Source organism: Alosa alosa, chromosome 5, assembly GCF_017589495.1.
Source record: "Alosa alosa isolate M-15738 ecotype Scorff River chromosome 5, AALO_Geno_1.1, whole genome shotgun sequence".
NCBI lineage: Eukaryota > Metazoa > Chordata > Actinopteri > Clupeiformes > Clupeidae > Alosa > Alosa alosa.
In genome coordinates, this window is record NC_063193.1 from 16,234,697 (window position 1) to 16,258,386 (window position 23,690).

General features: G+C 42.0%; 2 protein-coding genes across 2 annotated transcripts; both read left to right on the plus strand.

Annotated features, from left to right (window-relative positions):
- On the plus strand, nt 1-10,639 carry slc39a14 (solute carrier family 39 member 14). Its single transcript, XM_048244032.1, is given in 9 exon segments — nt 1-101; nt 2,501-2,670; nt 4,711-4,880; nt 5,972-6,004; nt 6,007-6,093; nt 7,642-7,827; nt 8,516-8,747; nt 9,164-9,348; nt 9,794-10,639. Coding segments are annotated over 9 exon segments (1,317 nt in total). The 3' UTR covers nt 9,947-10,639.
- A 7,372-nt stretch (nt 10,640-18,011) lies between these two features.
- dpp7 (dipeptidyl-peptidase 7) lies at nt 18,012-22,212 on the plus strand. The gene is made up of 13 exons (XM_048244620.1): nt 18,012-18,330; nt 18,588-18,717; nt 18,819-18,955; nt 19,204-19,367; nt 19,576-19,711; nt 19,826-19,907; nt 20,389-20,555; nt 20,656-20,716; nt 20,919-21,037; nt 21,306-21,462; nt 21,591-21,655; nt 21,776-21,846; nt 21,974-22,212. The coding sequence occupies exons 1-13, from the start codon at nt 18,253-18,255 to the stop codon at nt 22,086-22,088; spliced, it is 1,482 nt and encodes a 493-aa protein (XP_048100577.1). The 5' UTR covers nt 18,012-18,252; the 3' UTR covers nt 22,089-22,212.
- Nucleotides 22,213-23,690: the final 1,478 nt, after the last annotated feature.

Sequence of the window (23,690 nt, forward strand, 5' to 3'; positions counted from 1 at the left end):
ATGCCCCACCATGCTGCAGCAGCTGGAGCTGCGCACCTGCACCGCCGGCCAGGACCAGCAGCCGGACGCCGAGCCCAGCCTCCGGCCTACCGACGCCGAAGGTAAATGGCACGGAGCATCACCATGCAGACAGTCTCTTCATTTATCTATTTCATTCTGTTCATCTGTTACTGTTCGGGCTTTTTGCCTTTATTTAGATAGGATGGTGAAGAGGAGTGAGTGGGAGAGATGGATCGGGAAATGACCACGGGGCGGGCAGCTTGCACTACAGCTGCCCTCTGTCTCATTTCTTATCTGGGTACAGAGCACTCTCTGGCTGAGTGGGAGAGAATTGAATGACTGTCTAAATGCTGGCTTACAGGTCATGTTGAGATCAGTGAGGACAGTGTAGTTGGAGGGGTTGGGGGAGGCAGATTTTGGGATCAGGGGTAATTCATTTATCCAGAGGTTGACTCTTTTATGGAAATGTTATAAATATTAACTCTCCTCCCATGCTTCTCTATGGTAGTGCATTGTGCATTCAGTTCTTTTAAAACCTGACCAAACTCCAACCTGTCCTTAGATGTCCTTGGTTAAAATTCATGGTAAGAGCATACTAACAGTGAAGTTGTAATAAAATGATCAAAGTAATGCACTGCATCTGTTTAGAGGTTTTTAGTGTAACATTGAGACATGTCTTTGTGTTTCTCTTTTTTTGTGAATGGACAGTTTGACTCCTGTGGTATTTAGATAAACCATGCTAAATGTAGGAAGCAGATGCGCTGCGTGGAGTGCCCCATGTAGAACTGGAGGCAGCTGGATATCATTTTTCAAAGTGCAAGTTCTCACTCAGTCTGTGGGTGCTTCACTTTGTCCTGTTGCTTGGACTGCATGCATGGAGAGCTGAAACCTCATTCGATCTCCGTTAAGGCTTTTATCCTTGTAGGTGACCTCTCTAATTGCTCCTTGGAAGCGGTTTTGGTTTTGGCAACAGGTCTCTCAATGATAGGATGTGTGATATCTCCTCTAAACTTTTTTTTCTTTTCATTGAAGCCCTAATGAGGCATACATAGGTTGCACCTCACCACCAGCTCCCTGCTATATATATATATATATATCTCCTCTCCTCTAAAATAAAATATATCTCTATATATATATATATATATATATATATATATATATATATATATATATATAATCCTATATCTATATATATATATATATATATATATATATCCCTCCTCCCTCTTCTCTCTCTATATATATATATATATATATATATATATATATATATATATATCTCCTCTCTCTCCTCTCTCCTCTCTCTCTCCTCCCCTCCCCTCTCCCTCTCTCTCTCTCTCCTCTTCTCTCTCTCTCCTCTCTCTCTCTCTCCTCTCTCCTCCCTCTCTCTCTCTCTCTCTCTCTCTCTCTCTCTCTCTCTCTCTCTCTCTCTCTCTCTCTCTCTCTCTCTCTCTCTTCCCTCTCTCCTCCCCTCCAACCCGGGAGGGGGGTGTAATCTCAGATTGATTGGTTATATACATAGGGAGGACAGTCCTGATTTTCAATGCCCTGTCCTGCGCAACATCAAGCAGGATGCTCTCTCTCTTTCTTTCTCTCACTCTCCACCAAGGCTCAGTGAAGAAGGCAGGAGAGTTGTCGCAATGTCACCCCAGAGCGAGCGAGTGCTGCTGTAGTGGTAGCCGCCGCAGTGCCGGTGCAGTTGAGTGAAACAGGGTGTCCGATTCGGTCCCTCTGTGTTCCTGAAACCCAAACCCAATCCCTGTGTGGTTGCTTTTTTTTTTAATTAGCCAGAAAGATATTATTGAATCTCTTCACAGCTTTGCGTAACCAGTGTTCCCTCTTTAGACCTTCAAACTTTTCTCTAGTTTCTAGGTATCAACAGACGTGTGCAAAACTTCTCATGTACTTTCCCCCCTTCTCTTTTACAGGTTTGTCTTTTACATTCACTCAATGTCATGTTGATCTTCATTAATATTTAAAGCATGGGGACTTCTGCGCCCTGTGTTCTCCTTCTCCTCCTTAGGATTTGGTGGATTGGATGGTGTACTGGGAGTCAGTGCACTTCCATGTGTGACCTTCTGTTTCTCTAGGTACAGTGGATGTAATATGTAAAAGGATCATGTTAATGAGACTGTAAGCTGGAGGAACCTTGTCCTAGAGGGAAGAGGTGAACGCGTGCTGACTTGCAGTGTCAGTTTGTCATTACATCTGCTCACAGGTCACGTTGACGGACACCTGACATAACAGTTCCTTCTTCCCTACTTGCACACACAGCCTGAGAAAGTAATTTCCACAGGGTGTGGCGAATTTCCGCGAGGCTTTTGTCTGTTTGTCTGTTTGTCTGTTTGTGCATTTTGCTCCCTAGCGTTGCTGAATTGAGTGTGACCTGTGAAGAGAAGACTGTGTAACAGCTGAAGGAGTGTTGCATACTGCTTGTATCTTTGTAAGCACTGTTGGCTACTGGCTGTTAACGAGCTCATTTTTGCTCTGTGTGTGTCAGTTTGGGGCTTCTCTTTGCTCGCCGTGACGGTGGTCAGTGCCTTTTCTTTGTCCGCTGTGTTTGTGGTGCCCCTGATGAAGACGCGCTTCATGCACAAGGTGCTGACGTTCTTCATCGCCCTCTCCATCGGGACCCTCTACTCCACCGCCATCATGCAGCTCATACCAGAGGTGCAGTATACACCTCGATCTCGCCCTCGCTCCAGAGCCACCGACTGCAAGGCCAGATCTCCTGGCTCTCGTTGTCTTTGCACCACAATCAGTCCAATGTGCTCAAACTCTCGGTTTCACTTCAGCTATATCTCACTCTGATTCTTTCACTTCCCTACAGAAAGGAAAGCCATACAAATTCTATACTCTTTCATCTTTCATGTTCATAATATGTATGTCTATCTATATACTTCTCTCTATGTCTATATATATATATATATATATATATATATATATATATATATATATATATATATGTGTCTCTGTCTCTGTCTCTGTATATCATTATATATCTCATATATATTTTCCCACATACACCAAAATAAGCTCAAGGCCATAATTAGGGGTCCAAGCAGCGAAGCTGTGGGAAACCTATTGTTTTTGTATTCATTGTTGTTCCATCTTTGTCTCTCCTTATCCCAAACACATCTAGTCTTGATGACTCTTATCCCACCCTCCCTCCTGCTCTGTCCTCTGGTCCTTCTCTTCACTTTTTTTCCTCTTCAGGGATTGACGTGGCGCTGTCTGATTCTCTGGAATCTGCCGGTGATGTCTTCATCTGCATGTGTGATTAACAGCTCCTCTGTATTCCTCCTGGGTAAACTGGGCCATCGATTTGTGTCCAACTCCTCCTCCACCTTGATAAATGGGACAGCTGTGTTGCAGTTTGTCCCGCCAGGTTCTCTCTCTCTCTCTCTCTCTCTCTCTCTCTCTCTCTCTCTCTCTCTCCTTGCTCTCCAGTGAATCAGGCTAGGCCCTCTCTCTCTCTCTCTCTCTCCCCTTAAAGCCCTGCTCATCCCCCATGAGCCCAGTGTACTCAGCCCAGTCCTTCAAAGGCTGCTTTGCCAAACGGCCAATGACAAAAGACCTGTGTTTTTTTTTTTTATGGCACACAGGGTTTGTTTATAGTTTACTTGCTAATTACAGGCTAGGCTGTGGAGGCTTTCCTGTTTCCTGTGTTCGCTGGCTGCTGTGTGGTGGCTCTCTAGGGTGTTCCGGGAAGAAGTGAGGTGGCACACACACAGAATCATTAGTGTCTGTATATCTGAAGGGATCAGCTTACTGGGTTCTGCCCTGTGATCTCGCTCCTGTGGTCAATCGGCCGGGTGTGTAGAGTAGGGTTGAGAAGTCGTGAGTGAGAAGATTGGTATCAGTGACCTATTAGGAAGCCATGCTCAGTCGGGCATGCCTAATAACCCGAGAACCTTTTTTTCTGTTGTTGAATAGGTCAGTATTATTGGTGCGTGTTCATGCAGGGCAACTCTTGCCATTACACCACAGTTTACAGAGCAGCTTCTTTGGCCAAAATAGTCATCACTTTGGCAGATGAATGTTGCTGAACATTTACCTGTGTGCTGTGCCCACTGTAGCGCTTGTAGTCCTCGTTGCCAATCCAGCTGCTGCCTTGCATGCTGAAAGCAGAAATGTATGACATGATAACCATGCAGACCTGGTATCATGTTCTGTTCTGTTCTGAAGGCACATTAATGGTAAAAAGCATCAGCATCTGGTTGTCATCAATGGGTTGTACAAGTATGTTACTTTTCCTTCTTATGGTTCAATAGAAATGTAGCATCACATACTGTACCAAATAGATTTTTTTATTTTTCACCTTTTTTTCCCTATCTTGAATTTTCTCTGTGATTACCATGTGATGGCTTTGAACAAGAACCTTATTTTCTCTCTTTCTTTTGCTTTTGGTTTGGTTCAATCAAGAATTTGTGCTACCTCTACTGTAATCCTTCACCATCCAAGAAATGAGGTGGAATGTGAATGAACGATATTCTATGATAATCTAAACTTTTTTTTTTTTTTTTTTTTTTTTTTAAATCAAACACATGTTCTCTGGGTTAATTTTTTTTCCCTCTGAAGGATTTACAACTTTATGTCTTTTTCATTGGATCTTTATTCCTAAATATCCTAAATACATTTTCTTTTTTCCCTTCTTTTCCTCTCGTTTCTCTTTCTCCCTATTGTGTATGGCGTGGGTGTTGGCTCCAGTGTGGGGTTATGGCTTCCTGTGTGTGACAGTCATCTCCCTGTGCTCACTGGTCGGGGCCAGCGTGGTTCCCTTCATGAGGAAAACCTTTTACAAGCGCCTGCTCCTCTACTTCATAGCCTTGGCCATTGGCACACTCTACTCCAACGCCCTGTTCCAACTCATCCCAGAGGTAGCGGGGGACGAGGGGTGTGGGGTGTGGGCCACTTTAAGCCACGTCTCAAGCCTCAGCGACTCTCCTGAAAGGCCCAGCCAAAGAGATAATAAAATGAGCTGCATCCAAAATTTTCTCAAAGTTGAAATTCTCTCTCAAGATTCTTTTCAATCTTTCAATTTTTTTTTTCCAATCGGTGCATTTAATCAGTCAAAATCAAAGTCTGGCGATTTATACAGATCTGGGAATATTGGAGAACTGTAGCAGCTGGGGACTGGGGAAGCTCTGAGGCACAGGTTCTTTGTTTTTTAACATGGGACCTATCGGTTATTACTGATATATGATTAATCAATTCTCTCTGCATTTTATATGTAATTAAATATACTTCACTTGTATATCAGTCAATTTTCTATGCATATTTAAAGCTGCAGTTGGCAAGTCTGACTGATTGAGGGGACTTTTGAATGTTTACACTACCACTGAGCACCTTCTCATCGGAGTTTGTGCTTGTCAGTGCGCTTCTGTTGGAGCATAGTGTTTCAGTGAATTTGAGGGCAGCCGTGGCATACTGGTTAGCACTTCGGACCTGTAACCGGAGGGTTGCCGGTTCGAACCCCAACCAGTAGGCACAGCTGAAGTGCCCTTGAGCAAGGCACCTAACCTCTCACTGCTCCCCGAGTGCCGCTGTTGATGCAGGCAGCTCACTGCGACGGGATTAGTGTGTGCTTCACCTCACTGTGTGTACACTGTGTGCTGTATGTGTTTCACTAAGTATATATACACAGTACTTATACTTACTTAATATGATCAAAGAAATCTTGCCAACTGCAGCTTTAATAGATATCCAGTAAAATGGCACAGAATCCCTCTGGCACAAATTGATCATTTAACTTGCTTGTACATAGAACTTTAAATCCACCATTTATCAAGTGTTTGGAGTTGTACTATAAAATATTTAGATTTGTATATGTTAGAGATTGACTGTATTTTGTAACTTGATAAGATTAATAGTTACATGTTAATATATTCAATACATCTTAATATATTCTAGACAATATATGACAGGTAAAAATGTTTGACTGATGACTGATGTTCTGTTTTATTTGCAGGCCTTTGGTTTTGACCCCCTGGTGGATTATTACGTTCCAAATCTGCTGTGGTGTTCGGAGGCTTCTACCTCTTCTTCTTTGCTGAGAAGATTCTCAAAATGATACTGAAGCCAAAGAGTGGAGTGAGTTATCATACATGATCTTTATTAGCCACACTACTGTAGGCATGAGCGTATTCCATTGGACACCTGCCCTGGTATTCAGAGGATGTCCGATCTGTTTCAGTTGCACGCTATGGTGTCATTTATGGTGCTGGGAGGAAAATGTGAGTGTAAAGACTTCACATTTTCAGATGTGGGCTAGGCAGGGCCAGTTCGACCTGTTTACCCAGACGGCACCCCCGGGAACAAAGTAACTGCCTACAATCTACATGTCTGTTGTACACTGCAGAAGCACATGTACGTGTGCCTGTGGGCTTGGCTTTGTGTGTCATACGTAGTATTGTTTGTTTGCCCTAAGGGTGAATTGTTTGCAGTCTTATCTGGCCCATGTGTGTGGTTTGGTGTACGTGGCAGTGTAACCAGATTAATTCATTGAGTGCCAAAAACATAATATTACGTTTTTCCTTCCCATGCGTTGAGTGCCAAAAACGTAATATTACGTTTTTAGCTTCTTTTTTTTAATTGCGAAACTAGACACACTAACACACCTTATATGTGATTTTGGGAATTCTGTGATGAATGGAAATGAAAAATATATGACGATCGAAAACTCATGAAAACGCACAATCTGGACATTTTATCATAACTCGGTTGCCGCTTTGGGTCGAATCAGTGACGCATGCACGTCATCTCAAAACCAGGCCATTTTTGTGGGTCTATCATTAGGTGGCAGTCTCGCCAGGTCTCGCTGATCACTTCCCGGAAAGTTTACAGCAGAGAATGTCTAATAAGGGACTCTGTTTACAGACAACACTTCATATTTCATGAAAGACGTTATATCTCCATTTCTAGAAAAAAAAATTTTGATGAAAACTAGCCACTGTTTAGCTTGTGATTTCTCAGGAACAGAGGCGTGTAGAAATACACGGTGAATAACACAGAGAGCTTAAAGTCTCACCTTTTTAAACGAGCCATTGCATGTGTTCATAGCTATAACACAGAATATGCTGTGGCTGTACAAAAATCATCAACAACGGTCTAGATTGCCGGCACTCTAGGACAAAGCTTCCGAAAACAGCTTGGCATTCAATGAGTTAAAGGGCATGCATAAGTGTGTTTGCTACAGAAACTACAGAGACACTGTGTGTGTGTGTTTTTGAAATTGAAATAAAAAGTAAGAATGACACTGGATTCTACGGAGCCCCTAAGGGGACATGAGCAAAAAAAAATCAAAAGTTTAGTTTCATGTGCTCACGCGAAACTTTCTTGTTTCATGTGCGCACGTGAAAGTTTCATGTGCGCACATGAAACTAAACTTTAGATTTTATTTTGCTCATGTCCCCTTAGGGGCTCCGTAGGATTCTGGACTTTTTGCTCTCTGCCGTTTCTCCCTGAACATATCCCCTAATTCCTTTTTTTTAACCGTACGTTTTGGTTCTTGGTTCTTATCTGACTATAGAGGTCAAACACAGGCTTTGGACTGAAATCTGTATTCTAACAGTCTTAATGGCCTGTGCACTTCTCTCTCATTCTCTCTTTTTTTTTTTTCTCTCTCTCTCTCTCTCTCAGGGCCATGGTCATGGCCACAGCCACTACCCTGCGGAGCGCTACACCTCCAACGGGGACCTGGAGGACAGCCTGACGGAGAAGCTGCAGAATGGCGAGGCGGGGGGGCTCTCCCTCTCCCGGGTGGACGGTGAGCTCAAAGGGGTCGGCGAGGACGACAAGATGCTCAGCACACACCAGACTTTACAGGTGAGGCGCCAGTCCGCAGATGGCACCGTGCGAGTGTGGCTTGATTTCCGTTTGACCCCAATTAAACAGGGACATGCTCCTCTGTTTCAACCATAAGTAGAGTGTTTTTTATTTATTTAAATTTTTTGGATTGTAGTAGCTTGGTTTTGCGTCTAGAGAAAGGATGGGCATTTGGTCAGACTAACTATAGCTTGACAAACTAGAGTTGGCACATTTACGGTCTGAAGTCTGTTCACACTTAAGCTGAGGTCCTGAGTCCAGGGTGGATGGCTCAGGCCAGACTGCATGGGAGGATTGGTGGGCTGGGTTTACAAGAGGGGGGCTTAGGGAGATCCTCTCTCATTTATCCCAATAGCATCTGCTGCATTGCACCTCCACAACCGCTATCTTAAGGCCTCTTCAGTAGTTGTTATGTAATTAAAGGTGGTGTAAGGCATGACTAAGTCTGCCATACTGAAGGGATATTGAAATGTGAAATGGGGAAAAAAAAAAAAAAAAAAAAAAATATATATATATATATATATATAAATATATAAAAAATATATATACACATATATACATACATACATACATACATACATACATACATAGTACTAAGAGCTCTCTATTGTTAGACCTCTCTAACAATAAGAAAGGTCACCTCCAACTTGACCTGGTTGTAACTCCAGCTCTGCCCTCTGCTCTGTAGGACACCCAGAGTGCTGGAGGTGGGGGTGGCAGTCATGGGCGCGGCGGCTGCTACTGGCTGAAGGGCACGGCCTACTCGGACATCGGCACGCTGGCCTGGATGATCACGCTCAGCGATGGCCTGCACAACTTCATCGACGGCCTGGCCATCGGTGCCTCCTTCACCGCCTCTGTCTTCCAGGGCGTCAGCACCTCGGTGGCCATCCTGTGCGAGGAGTTTCCCCATGAGCTCGGTAAGATGGGACTTCACCGTATGTGTGTGTGTGTGTGCCTGTGCACATGCGTGCAAAGAGTGTTTCAGTGTAAGATGCTGTTTCAGAGCCTTTGCATGTAAACCACAAAGTATAATCCATTTTAAATCTCTAATAAGCTACAGATTCATACTAAATCATGAAGGTCTTTAGAAGAAGGACTGGATGAAACCTGCATGAAAACGGTCTCCTTTTCCATAAATATCCTGTTTCCTTACGTGGAAATGAGGTCCTATGTCCAAAATCCTGAACCATAGTTAAGGGAAAACAATAAGGCTTCTCAAATTCCTTTACATTGACTAGCAACCTTTCTTTGAAGGTAGTTCCTCCGAAGATCAACTGAGTTTGCATGATGTGTGATATTGATGCGTCCCTGTTGTTGCCCGTGCTGTGTGCAGGTGACTTTGTGATTCTCCTCAATGCGGGCATGAGCATCCAGCAGGCACTCTTCTTCAACTTCCTGTCGGCCTGCTGCTGCTACCTGGGCATGGGCTTTGGCATTCTGGCCGGCAGTCGCTTCTCGCCCAACTGGATCTTTGCGCTGGCTGGTGGCATGTTCCTCTACATCGCCTTAGCCGACATGGTGAGCTTACAGTTAAACAAGCTGACCTGAGGTCAGGGGGGGTCAAAGACCTAAGTACAAGCTCAAACTCTATAGAGACCATTAGTCAGATAAGCTTTTAAAGGGTTTTAAAAGTTTTAAGTGCAGTATGCTGTAAACAGACAAAACAAAATTAAAACAATTTATGGCCATCTGTGATCAGAGAATTAGATTGGGATTTTATTTCTTTGTTTGATGTGTTTGAAAGCTAAAGACATTAATAGGCCTACTGGTTATGTCCTGTATTGGGCATCAAATGAAACCCTCTTAGTATGTCCTATGTGAGGTACCTTTTAAGTGTGGTACCTTTTAAATATTGCATTTTTGTAGGCATAATACAAACTGCTTTACAATTGAGTACTTACTCAAGTCATGCCATGCGCATGCGCTTTCTTTCTTTCTTTCTTTCTTTCTTTTCTTCCACTAGTTCCCAGAGATGAACGAGGTAAGTCGTGAAGAGGAGGAGGCGGGAGGCAGCGGTCCTTTCGTCACCTTCGCCATCCAGAACGCCGGGCTGCTCACAGGCTTCGCCATCATGCTGCTCCTAACCATGTACTCGGGCCAGATCCAGCTAGGGTAGCCCCACTGCACCTCGCCCCCTCCCTACATGGACCAGGGTCATGGGGCACTTACATGCCCCCCACCCCTCTATTGACCTAAGACCTGTTCCAAAGGGCTCAGAGGAAGTCCTTGGAAGACCCTCTCCATCTCAGGCCCCTTCTTGCCAGAACCTCCCCTCCTCCCTCCCTTTTTTTTTTTGGAACTGTTCATGGCAATGTCTGAAGGGACCCGACTTCAAACGCTAAAGAATATGCATATAAGTACTTAACTGACATAAGTACAACCTCTCTGATGCAGACTACCCTACGTTATTGCTTTTCATCTCATCGTTTGCCCTCACTGAACCTGCCTTCCGCCGCCTGAGGAGACACGTCTGGCCTCCTCTGTCATTTTGATGCAAAAAAAAAAGTACCGTATTTTCCGGACTATAAGTCGCTCCAGAGTATAAGTCGCACCAGTCAAAAAATGTATTATGAAGAGGAAAAAAACATATATATAAAAATATGTATGTTGCACCTGAGTTGCAGGACTGGCCATCTATGAAAGAAAGTGCGACTTATAGTCCGGAAAATACGGTATATACCGCCATCACATTGTAGTTTTGGTGTAATAGCAGTGAGGATGTGTGTCCTAGCTTCAATTCCCACCTAGTTGGAGCTCTGTGACTGTGATTCTTCCCAATGGAGCAGACGCTGTTGTTAAGGCAGTAATCCTTATTAATATTACTTGTGCAATTTCTTCTTTTCCTTTCTCTCCTTTTCCTTTTCAATGAAATGCAGAGGGAAAGAAACCTCTATGGGAGCCTGGATGGTCATGGAGTAAATGTAGCCTCGACTGTGTGTGAGACAATGGACCAGAATGGTTCTCTTGCAGGGTTAAGTCTCCATGGCTTGTAGAAACTGCCAATCATGGTTTTGGCACCATTTGGATATTTTAACATCATTCTCTGTACAGTGTAATTCCACTCCCCTGAAGGTATTTGCGTGTGCAAATAGTGATTTTTTTTTTTTTTTTTAGAAAAAAAAAAAGACACCCCTGGTTATACATTCTATACAAGGCATGGAGACCAAATATGAGCCTGTATGTGTGTGTTTTTTTTTTTTTTTTTTTTTTTTTTTTTTTTTTTTTTTTTTTTTTTTTTTTTGTCTTTATTTTTGCCATTCTTTACCTCTGTGTCTACCCAAACCTATCATGTAGGTTGTTGGTGGTAGGACTTCTGTTAAGTTCAGCCATGCGTGCCCCTGATCAAGTCTTGGTCAGGTTTCTACTCATTTGAAAAGGAAACTGTCAATAAGTTTTAAGTGCTGCTGTCAACATTACCAAACTGTTTTTAAAAAAACATATAATTTATTTCTCATTTAGTCCTTTGTGGTCAAATTCCCTAGGTGTGTGGTCTGTTGTGGAAAAAGGTGGTTTTTCACCATGTTTGTATGAGTATATTGTTACCCATGGTATTTCCTTAGTAAGGCGCTTTCCATCTCATAAGTTCAAGCTCCAATGTTGAACCGTTTTAAAGAGGGACAGAAAGCCATTCCCTGGAACATTTTTAGCTCCATGCATTAGCTGTGTTTTTTTTTTTTTTTTTCTTTCCTGAAACTGCCTTCTCGTTCATTATCCAGAAAGATAATGTGGGTATCAGAAAGACGTGAACAGACTAACTGTAGCATTATATCAGATACACCCATAGACTCCTCTCTGAATTAATATCCTAGTTAGATTTACTCTAAATGAAATTGATGCATAAACTCAATTGAAGAAAATGTTATATTCCAGTCAGAATATTCACACTTATTTTTTGTACTGTATTTGGAAAATCACAGGCTGTGTTTGTGTGGTAGAGTAGATTGTCTTTTCACATTTATGGTTAACCCTATAACTTTTACTTTACTTTTTAGTAAGCCATTCTCAAAACACTTGTTTTTTGATGTTGTTGATCCATTATGTAATTTAGATTAAGACAATGCTCACCCTGGCTAATTGTGAATAATGATCAAACTACTGCTTTTAAAATGCTTAAATGAATTGCTGTAATGGTTCCTAAGCTAGTCTGACAGTGGCACCCTTAGTCCCATCTGCCAAAGTAATGGAAATTGGAATATGTTGATGGCCTGGACCTATTTACAAAATATGCAGTGTAGTTAGTGACTGGTATGTCTCGTAGAGGCTCATAGACACAAACACTAAAATGGAGTGCTGTGCCTTTCAATTGTGTTTTGTCTTTTATGCAGAATCATGTCTTGAGTTTATGGCAAATTTAGAGCTCTGTTGAACTTAGTCCCATCAGAGCTTTTTCAAACATGACACATACACATACATTTGCATTGACACTGAGCTGGATGTTGCAGTATGCCAAGTACTTAACATCAAATGTGCAGAGTTTAGGTGTACTTTTAGAAAATCATCTGACATTTATTATTATTTATACTAATGAATCCTTGTGAGATCATTGCTTTTACCTTTATGGCTTGTGGTAGTGTTAGCTGTGTATAACTCAGAAGGTTTGTAAGCCTTGTATTATAAGTTCTTCTAAAACAGCTAAAACATATTGAGACATCATCAGTAACATTTTTCTGCAAGCTCAAAGAAGACTGACTAAGGCTATTTGTGTTTGTCACCTAATCTTGTCTTTAATCTAGAATTAACTAAACATTCCCACTGTGTTAATTTGAACTCAATTAGGGTCTGTTTCCCAAACATGAGTTAGGATCGGTCCTAGACTAGAAACTATTTTCAGTGAAATTCTCTTTTAGTCAAAATCTTGGCTTAATCTGTAAAACTGAACTTTAGATATAAAATGGAGATGTCTAGGACTAAGTTGGTCTACTAGGGAATCAAGCCATGTGCAAGAATGAGGTTCAATTTCTGTAGACTGACCGACACATTGTACTGTTACATATCGTTTCTGAAGTTGTTCTGGTGTGTTGATTGTACTGTCTTTGAACTGCTATGCACTGATTTAATTGTTTTTCAAATTGTGGATGATTGCTCAGCTTTTGTTTTATGAGTATTATATCTTAGCTAACCGTACCAATGATGACAGTGAGGACCCTCCCCATACATTTTACTTTATGTTGAAGGACTATTTGGGCAGATGATTTGGAAGCCAATTTTGTTCATCATGTGTGGACTGGTTAAGCTTAAGGCCATTGTGTGTACCCCTGGCTAGTTTTACTCAGCATATTTCACATTGATGGGACAAAACTGGAATTATATCGAAATGACTAACGCTTCAGTGCGCTCATTCTTTGCATCACATTAATTTCATTTTAAAATCGGCTAATTGTGACATATAACAATGTAAATGTGTAATGATGGAAACAATTTAACCAGCATTTGGATGACCGCTTTTCTATTAGGGGTTGTGGTGTCATCCATATTTTTTTTTTTTTTTCATTTAAGACAGTAAATAACTTACTATGAACTGGTCATATTTCATAGGTATACAAGTGTACACAAAACGTGAGAAATTGTAAAAACACAAACAATGTAATGACAAAATGTAATCAGGACAGCACAAAGTTATTATCCAAACTCACCCTGAAAGGTGTGCTATTATAGGTGCTGTTTATCTAGAAATAAAATTGTATCCTAGTGTTATGCAATCACATTGTTTAAACAGAACAAAATGGTCTGATTTCGAGCTGTGCAGGTTACTGTGTAACATTTGCTCATTGAGAATGGCCAGTGGTGTCATTGTGGCTTCCATGTAGTGTTTCTGGGTCAGTTTTGGGGAGAGCGTCTCAGGTGAACTTCATTCCAGTCCCCTTGAACAAGTTTTGTACAGTGAACCGAAATGGTGTCTTGCGCGTATGAGGATATCGTATAAGATGATGACTCTTTCACACCATTGTTTGAACTGGCGGGCTTTTAATAGTGTCTCCTTTTGGAGATGTAGGAGGAAATAAGCTGGTCTTCTCTTATTTGTGAAATAAAAATGCAAATATTTGTAAAATATAAACTTGCTTGTCTTGTTTTCTTTCTTTAAGAGTGTTCCTGCACATTCCTCCCATGTGTAATCTAGGGAGGAAACCTGACAGTCATTAGATTTAACTGACCGTGTGATTGTGAAGATGCCATCACTCACAGTAATTTCCAGTTAAACGCCAGTGACTCAAGTCTTTCTGATCTCTATTTCTCTCTCGGCTCTCGTCCGTTCATCAGCTCAGAGATTTAGAGAACTTCAAGTCTGAGTAAAGCCAGCTGGCCTGAAGTCCGCTAAACATTCTCAGTCAGGGTTGTGCCTTTTTAAAGCCCTATTTGGGTGTTCCAAGTGTGTTTGCTGGTGTTTTCTTAGACCTCGCAGTAAAGAGAAGCTTTTGCCACACTGGCAGCACTGGTACAGCCTCTTCCCTGTGTGGGTGCGCTGGTGATTTTTTTTAAAGGTTGCTTGCAATCTGAAACTCCGGCCACACACCTATTCTGTTCCCAGTGTGGCAAATCTCCTGTGTGAGTACTCCACACTGTGTTGACTCAGATTGCTCTTCTGGTTGAAACGCTTGCCACGCCGAGAGCAGGTGAATGGCTTTTCTCCTGTGTGAATGCGGAGATGTGTCCGGAGCTCTCCCTTCCTAACAAAGCTCTTGCCACGTTAGGAGCAGACGTACGGCCTCTCCTGTGTGAGTGTGCTGGTGGACTCAGATATTTGCTCCTGTGGTAACTCTTGCCACACTGGGAACACCAGTACGGCGCCTCTCCGGTGTGAATGCATGGATGCAACTTGAGATGGGATCTTAAGCTTTTCTCACAGACGGCACAGGGGAATGTTCTGTAAATCTCCCTCGTGTCCAGGATGGAGGAGGTGAAGAAGGAGTCCTGATGGACACCGCTGACCGCTGGGAGCCCAGAGGGAAGAGTGGAGGACGTGGAAGACAACCCTGTCTGATTATGTGGTTTTGCAGTTTTTTGTTAGCATTTTTAATACCACATTTTATATCACAAAAATCAGACTTCATACACCATACCTGGATCAGTTCAAGCCTAATGTCTGCTGCTGAAGAGTTGATGCTTTCTGTTCTGTGGTCAGTTCTCTCTACTGGAGGAATTAAAGAGTAACATTTACCATTATGGCAGATGTTTTTTAAAGGCTTACAGCACAGCATGAATGTATTCTTCGGTATGTGTGCACCATTTGTAACGGTAGCCAGCTGCTACATAGCTGTGCAGTACATGATTAGGTAATCCATGGATATCAAACTCAATCATGGGTCATGGAAAATGAGGAGACTTGTATCTGTGTGTTTGTAACACTTCCCTCAGCAGTACTTACCAGACTGACTGTACTCTCCATATCCATCATGGACTTCTTTAATCCCAGACACTGGACCCTCCAGCGGCCTCCGAGTGTCAGACAATACCAACGGACACTGGGAGTCACACATCCATCAGATTGTCAGAGTCAGACACGTTCATTGTATGACAAACAGAAATCAGAATTTTTTTAGTCTGCAATATATGCAGGTGCTGGTCACATAATTAGAATATCATCAAAAAGTTGATTTATGTTAGTAATTCCATTCAAAAAGTGAAACTTGTATATTATATTCATTCATTACACACAGACTGATATATTTCAAATGTTTATTTCTTTTAATTTTGATGATTGTAACTGACAACTAATGAAAATCCCAAATGCAGTATCTCATAAAATTAGAATATTACTTAAGACCAATACAAAAAATTGGTCTTAAGTAAAAAATTGGAAATGTTGGCCAACTGAAAAGTATGAGCATGTACAGCATGTACAGCACTCAATACTTAGTTTGCCTGAATTACTGCAGCAATACGGCGCGGCATGGAAGTCGATCAGTCTGTGGCACTGCTCAGGTGTTCTGAGAGCCCAGGTTGCTCTGATAGTGGCCTTCAGCTCTTCTGCATTGTTGGGTCTGGTGTGTTGCATCTTCCTCTTCACAATACTATCGTAACACCCCCAATTATCACCACTTTTGTTCAGAAATTCTAAAACAACGATGTTTTTTAACACTTCAAAATAACATTTACGAAATGAACCTTACATTTTTCAGTAGCCATAGTTGTGTAGATTTGAACAAAATCTGGTTTGGTTCCTAACGGGAGCATTTACTGCCTGAAATATCCGATTTTGTTTACCACGCTCGGAGTTATAGTGCTGGCCTGATGGGTCGCCTATTTACACCGTTTCAACGGCACATTAACGGTTAGACTGAGAATTCTCGTCGTGAAATTAAAATTCCACTGGAGCTCCAAGCGGTTGTGACACACGCAACCTTACAACACTGTTTACAGCTCCTCGAGTCACGGTAAAATGTCATTTTTGGTACATAGCTAATTTAGATACACCTATGTTGTGCGTGGTTGCGTTTCTATAGGAGTCCGCTGTCTTGGTTTGTATAGAAATGGATATTAAGTGACACATACACGCAAGACGGTGGAAATACGGGACCGGTGGAAATAGGGGGAGTTACGATATGGGGTTAAGGTCAGGCGAGTTTGCTGGCCATGGTCCTTAAACCAGGTACTGGTAGCTTTGCCACTGTGTGCAGGTGCCAAGTCCTGTTGGAAAATGAAATCTGTGTCTTCATAAAGTTGTTCAGCAGCAGGAAGCATTAGGTGCTCTAAAACGTCCTTTTTGTCTTTAGCCCAGGTGAGACGCTTCTGACGCTGTCTCTTGTTCCAAGAGTGGCTTGACACAAGTAACGCGACAGCTGAAACCCATGTCTTGCATACGTCTGTGTGTGGTGGTTTTTGAAGCACTGACTCCAGCTGCAGTCCACTCTTTGTGAATCTCCCCCACATTTTTGAATGGGTTTTGTTTCACAATCCTCTCCAGGGTGCGGTTATCCCTATTGCTTGTATACATTATACAAGTTTCACTTTTTGAATGGAATTACTGAAATATAACAACTTTTTCATGATATTCTAATTATATGACCAGCACCTGTAATACCCTGACTTGAACTCGAAAATGGCATGCTGGCAGTCGAGCCTGACAAAGCTTGAGATGATCTACCGAGAGCAATGTCAATCCTCATTTCAATCAATAATAAAATGTATTTTATACATTTTATTAACACACACTTACATCATCACTGTCATCACTTCACATACATACAGCACACTGCTTGCTACAGTAAGCCTCCTCTACATACTTGCTGCACACTGCCCACACACATACACAGCACATTGTCTTCAGGATCTTCTCCAACACACATCCTCTACATACTTACAGCACACTGTCTCATGAGGAAGCTTCTCCAACACACATATTGCACACTGCCCTCTCCCCACATACACAGCACACTATCCCATCTCCCTGTCATCCCCCAACACACACCAAGACCCTGGCAGTTGGGTTCCCCTTGAGCCCACCCAATCCCAATCCCCCCCCACCTTTTTATGCAGCCCTTGCCACTTAATCTACTAAACCCTCTTCTACTTTTTTTTTTACCCCCATTAATTTCACTGCATTTCTTACTTCCAGTAACTATATGCATGTGACAATAAACTTCCTTGTATCCTTGTATCCTTGTAATCAGGTAAGCATCACTTCATAGCTACCCAAAAAGACATGAGACTGTTATTACTGCAGCAGTGTCTCAACTGAACAAAGTGCCACTTGTCTGTCATTTTTATTTTGAACGAAACAAATAAATCATGTCCTCTCACAATTTGCAGTAACATTTGATTGTAGACTGATGAGAGAAAAAATAATAAGAGTGTGTATTACATCAACAACAGTACAGTCTGTCTGGTTTAACGAATTGAATGGGCACGCATGTGCTGTGACGTGTGGTGTGTAGCTGCAAGTGTCAGGAACAATAATACAAATTTAAATATGGCAACCATCCGTCCTCTTTCAAAATAAAAGTTTTAAATGGTAGAATAAAAGACATGTAAAGGGAAAAAAGTAATTCCGCAAAGGATATGCGCTCCCATGAGCTGGCTACACTTTCATTATCATTATTAGGCTACCATTCTTCTGCTTTTATGTTTGTATCTTACGCTTTGTTCATTTGTCAATTTAAGTTCTTAGCAAAATATTGGAACCAAACATGAACATTTTACTTTTATTTTGACGCTGTGCGTCACTAGTTACACGGAACTGATTTAATGACCAAAATAATAAGTCAGACATTCTCTGAAGTCACTGAATTTCCGCTATATCTCCCTTTTTATTGGGGGGCGAACTGCCGCTTTTCACATGTATATCTTAAGTGCTGGTAGTGTACAATGATTCATCTTTGCCATGTCAAGGGAAGACAAGATAAGTGAATCATGTGACAGCATTCACATGACATAACAGAAGTGAACGTCGCTTTGGTTCCTTTGCAGGCTCAGTCAGCTGCCAAGATGGTGCTGGTACTGAAGTGGTTTGTTGCGACTTTGTTGTTTCTGTGTGAGGCTCAGGGGTTCCCTAAGGTGGTTCGGGTAAGACATTCAGATTCACTTTCTGTTCTTTAAGGTTGCAACTGAATCCAGTCGTTTGATCAAAAGAAACATACATGTTTTGGTAAAGGCCACCTAACTCTCAGATGGACCTATAATTAGCAAAACAAAAGGTCAATGAAAAGAAACACAATTATTGCAAGCATTTTGAATTCAATCGACAATGCCTCCTAGCATAACCTAGCCTACAACATTGGGACTCTATATGTTTAACATGTGTTGCTGTTTTCCTTTGCAAGGTGTTGAATAATTTGGAGTTCACTGATCCCAAACCTGAGTTTAAAGAGAAATACTTTTCTCAAATTTTGGACCATTTCAATTATAATTCCTTGGGGAATGGCACTTATCTTCAGAGATACCTCATCACAGGTGAGTGAACTTCTATTTCGGTCGAGTCTGGCAAACATGTTTTTAATTTAAATTATTAAATAAGTATTGCTGAGACCATTCTCTTGTGGCTTTTCTTGTAGATCAGTACTGGAAGAAAGGTGGGCCCATATTTTTCTACACTGGTAATGAAGGAGACATCTGGGCATTTGCCTTAAATTCTGGCTTCATAACAGAGTTGGCTGAGAAGGAAGGAGCACTGGTGATATTTGCTGAACATGTAAGAATCTGTCCTCACGTGTGATCACCCATTACCATACATATCTTGTGACTGTGACAGTGTGACACAGATAAAGGAAGTAACTGAACTGAAAGATGTACTGGCAGACATGCTTGGACGCTGCCTTTTACCTCACCTTTGCTCACTGGTCAATTCAGTTGACCAGTCAATATGTCGATTTTTTTTTTTTTGTCATCCAGAGAGATGAGAGGCATTGTTTTGACCAATAAACTCTGTCTTTGTTGTAGAGGTACTATGGTAAATCACTTCCATTTGGCAATGACTCCTTCCACATCCCTGAGGTGGGACTTCTGACGGTAGAGCAGGCCCTGGCAGACTTTGCAGTGTTGATCACTGAGCTTAAGAAAGAGCTGAATGCCCAGGAATGTCCCGTCATTGTTTTTGGTGGGAGGTAAGAGAGAGTGTAGTCTCACATGTAGTAACATGAGTTGTCTAGGTGTGCAGCAGCATGCGCAATGGCAAAATCCTTTGAAACAGAAAACCTTAAATGTGAAATATTATACTCCTAACACATCCACTGAGCAACAAAACACTGTAATCACCTGTATCAACACTGCACACACTTGTGAAACTATTCCTTAAATACTTTTTTGTCACAGTTATGGTGGAATGTTGAGCGTGTACATGAGGCTGAGGTACCCGAACGTTGTGGCCGGAGCCCTGGCCGCCAGCGCCCCCATTCTGTCCACAGCGGGCATGGGCGACCCAGCGCAGTTCTTCCGTGATGTCACTGCAGTAAGTTCTGAGCTTGTGACGAGAAGGGAACTACAGTATGTTAGGAGCGTAAATGCTGCGGAAGCCAGCTGGGAAGGCTGCAGTTGTCGCTAACTTGTTTTTGTCTGTGTGAAGGACTTTGAGAATTACAAACCAGCCTGCCGGGAGGCAGTGCAGGAAGCCTTCCAGAAGCTACAGGCCTTGGCCCAGCAGGAAGGTATATTCACCCCACTCCACTCAGATGAGCTCAGTACTGTGTGTACAGTACAGTATGTGTACTATGGGGCGGTGGTAGCGTAGTGGTTAAGGAGCTGGGCTAGCATACAGTAGCCTGAAAAGTTGTGCCTTTAAACAAGGCACTTACCCCCAGGTTGCTCCTAGGACAATCACTACAACAAATTGACATATGTAAGTCTCTTTGGACAGAAGTATCTGCTAAATTATTAAATGTAAATGTACTATCTTTAGACAATGTGCAGTACTTTCAGATGTACTGGACTCAAGGACAATAATCATTTGATAAACATAAAGAAGCAATCAACAAGATGAAATGTTTAAAATAGCTAGATCAGTAACAAAGGCTGAATATGGTTTCATATGATGGATATCATCTATGGAGCAGTAAGAACAGAATGGGCATCTGTAACAGCACCGTGATATGCACGTCATGCCGGTTTGTGTTTCTAAAAAAATCACAGACTATGCCCGGATCCAGTCTGAGTTCAGCTTGTGCAAGACTCCATCGTCTGCAGCGGACATCCATCAACTAAGCGGCCTGCTGCGCAATGCGTTCACCCTCATGGCCATGCTTGACTACCCATACAAAACTTCGTTCATGAGCAGCATGCCACCATTTCCTGTTAAGGTGGGGAGCTTTTTCCACAAGTGACTTGCTACCACATCATTATTACAGCCCAGGTATTTCTCACCTTGACCCAGATCTGCCACCATCTCATATTTTACAGGTGGCCTGTGACACTATGTTGAGAGGGGATGACTTGATGACTGCACTTAGAGAAACTGTTGGTAGGTATAGTGAGGACATTTCACAAGTCATAAGAAGGAAGTTGCTCACTGACTCAAAAGGAAATGCTTTGTATTTTGCTTAAAATTCAGCACTTGTGATGCAGTCCGAGGATCTGGTCATTTTTTAGCTTTTTGCATCATGTACCCAATACATTTCTCTCAGATCCATAATTTTAACTCTTATGAACCCTTGTTTTCACAGGTATTGTGTACAACTCTACTGGAACACTGCCCTGTCTTGATATCTACAATCTCTATATTGAATGTGCTGATCCCACTGGCTGTGGTCTTGGTTTTGACAGTTTGGCTTGGGACTATCAAGTGAGAACCCAATTCCATCCATGTGTTTGTGTGCTGTTCCAGAGGTCTGTCCAGGCATATCTATGTAATAATAACTCTGGATGTGATGGTCGGCCAGATTTTGAATGAATGATGAATAAAGATGCACTGTTGCCTAGGTACTGACAGAAAGGTCCTGTGGGAACGTCTCCCAATTGGCTTCACATCCATTCTCATTGTTCCGTGGGAAACGCATTCATTGAAATGCCTCATGTCTCATGTCTATTTCTCTCTCTATCTCTTTTTCTAGGCCTGCACCGAGATTGAGATGTGCTTTGAGAGTAACAGTGTGTCCGACATGTTCCCTCCCATGCCCTTCACCCAGAAGCAGAGAGAGCAGTACTGTGCCAAGAAGTGGGCTGTGGTGCCACGGCCTGGCTGGTTGAAGACTCAGTTCTGGGGTGATGGTGAGTATCTGATGCAACAGCTGTCTGTTTCAACAATACTAATTGTTGGGCACTTTGGCGCACATCAGAAGGCCTGCTCTTACTCAGCATAACAAATAACCTGTATTACTGACCTGTTACCTCAACAGCCTTGTCAACTGCCAGCAATATCATCTTTTCCAATGGGGATCTGGATCCATGGGCAAATGGAGGGGTAACATTTAACTTACATTTATATATAATGAATTCTAAAGGACACACATTAAGTTCATAATATTAAGTGATGTTTTTTTAATCACTACAAACCTTACCAAAATGTCCTTTTTCACTGTAGGTTAGAAAATCGTTGAGCTCATCCCTGATTGCAATCAATATACCTGAAGGAGCTCATCATCTGGACTTGCGGTATGTATAATTTTGGTGTTTTGTTTATTGAAGAGAAGTCACAACAGAAGACCAGCTGTTGTTGCTTTATGTGTGGTTTGAGTGTCAGTCCTTGACTTTGCTATGAACAAACACTGATTTTTTTCAGAGGATCCAATCCAGCGGACCCCGACTGTGTGATCCAAGCCCGTAAAAAGGAATCCGAGATCATCTCCCAGTGGGTACAAATGGAGAGGAAAGAATCCCGGGGCCTTACATTGTAATGGAAAACCAATATGTGGGTTTCAGAGATTTGTAATGAAATGCTTGTCCTTAATTAAGGTTATCATTTTTTTTTTTATTATATATATATATATATTATATGAATAAAACAATATTTTTAATTTAGCATATTATTCTCACACATTATGTTTTACTATTACTTTGAGGTATATTTCTGACTTAAGGTTTGAATGTTTTGCTTTAATCAAATACCTGTACAAATTTGACTAAAGCCCCTATGGTTCTGGCAATTTCCACTCTTTTATTTATTTTATTTACAAGCTTAAGCCATCCTTACACCAGAACATTTTGACACGATTTGGGAAAGATTCTTGAAAGATTGTAGTCTTTTGAGTAAAGCATGCATGGGGGGCATTAATTAAAAGAAGCCAATAATCTTTCCCAAATCTTGTCAAAGTCTTCTGATGCATGGGTAGCATTCATTCAAAGATAGTGAAACCTTTCATTCTACCCAGAACGTTAGTGGTTAGATTTATAATAATAAAACTTTATGGAAGTCAGCCAAGTCAACTGGCAAGAGCTAGAGCCAGAACAAAGGATTTCTACTTTGGAGTCAAAGATCCATGCCCTTCCATCAAAGACGGAATTACGAGAGACATCTCATGAAGTGAGTACAGCAACTGGAAATGCAGAATGTATCCTGACAGGCTGATATCACTGCTGATAGAACTGATTGCATCGACTTACCAAATTTGAGTGTTGGCACAGGCCAGGTGCTAGATCCAAAAAATAAATAAATACAAAAAGAACTTTAATATAGCTCAACAACAGTCAATTCAGATGTTGCCAGACCTGTGAAATCCAGTCTTGGTATCAGAAACAGACCCAGATCAGCAGACTACAACAGCGCTTGCAGTCTTAAGGGAAAACCGCAGCCACTGAGACTGGCACAGATTTGAATACCTCCGGGACCTGGGAACTCTTTCTGGGAACGGCTCTTGGCACTTCATCACACATCCCTCGTTCTTGGTGACTGCTGTGAGACATCTAGAGGGGGGAAGGATGACTACTGTATATGCTGTCTTCCAAATGCATCTGTGTCTTACACAAAAAACTTGTAGAAATAGTGTCAAAATCTATCGAACGCATCGTTGTGCATGTTGGTGCAAATGACATTTACAAAGAATAGCTGTATGTCCAAAGGGATTTCAAGGAACTTTTTTTTATTTTCTATATGAGCTTGGAAGACAAATTTGTATCAGTTGTCCACTCCCACCGCAGGGAAGTTTTGTATTGGCTACAAGACCACTTTAAACACCTGGCTCACAAAAACATGCTTTTCAGTCTGAGAATATTGCAGACCAAATATCACAGACCTCAGTTGGATTGGAGCCAAAATCTTAACTGTCCTCTCATCACCACCCAGCCTGTTTTTCTGCCGACCTTGAGCTGGCCCTCTGATAAGTGCTCAGTAGCCGTATATAGACTTAGAAGGAACACGCCACCCAATGTCAGTAGTAATACATGTTCTTACCATCAGCAACTCTGCTAAACCAAAACACTCACCTGCACAAGCTGAAACAGCGAGACGCCAAACCCGCTCCACTGTGGGAGCCCTCTGATAAGCACAGGGCAGGTGGACA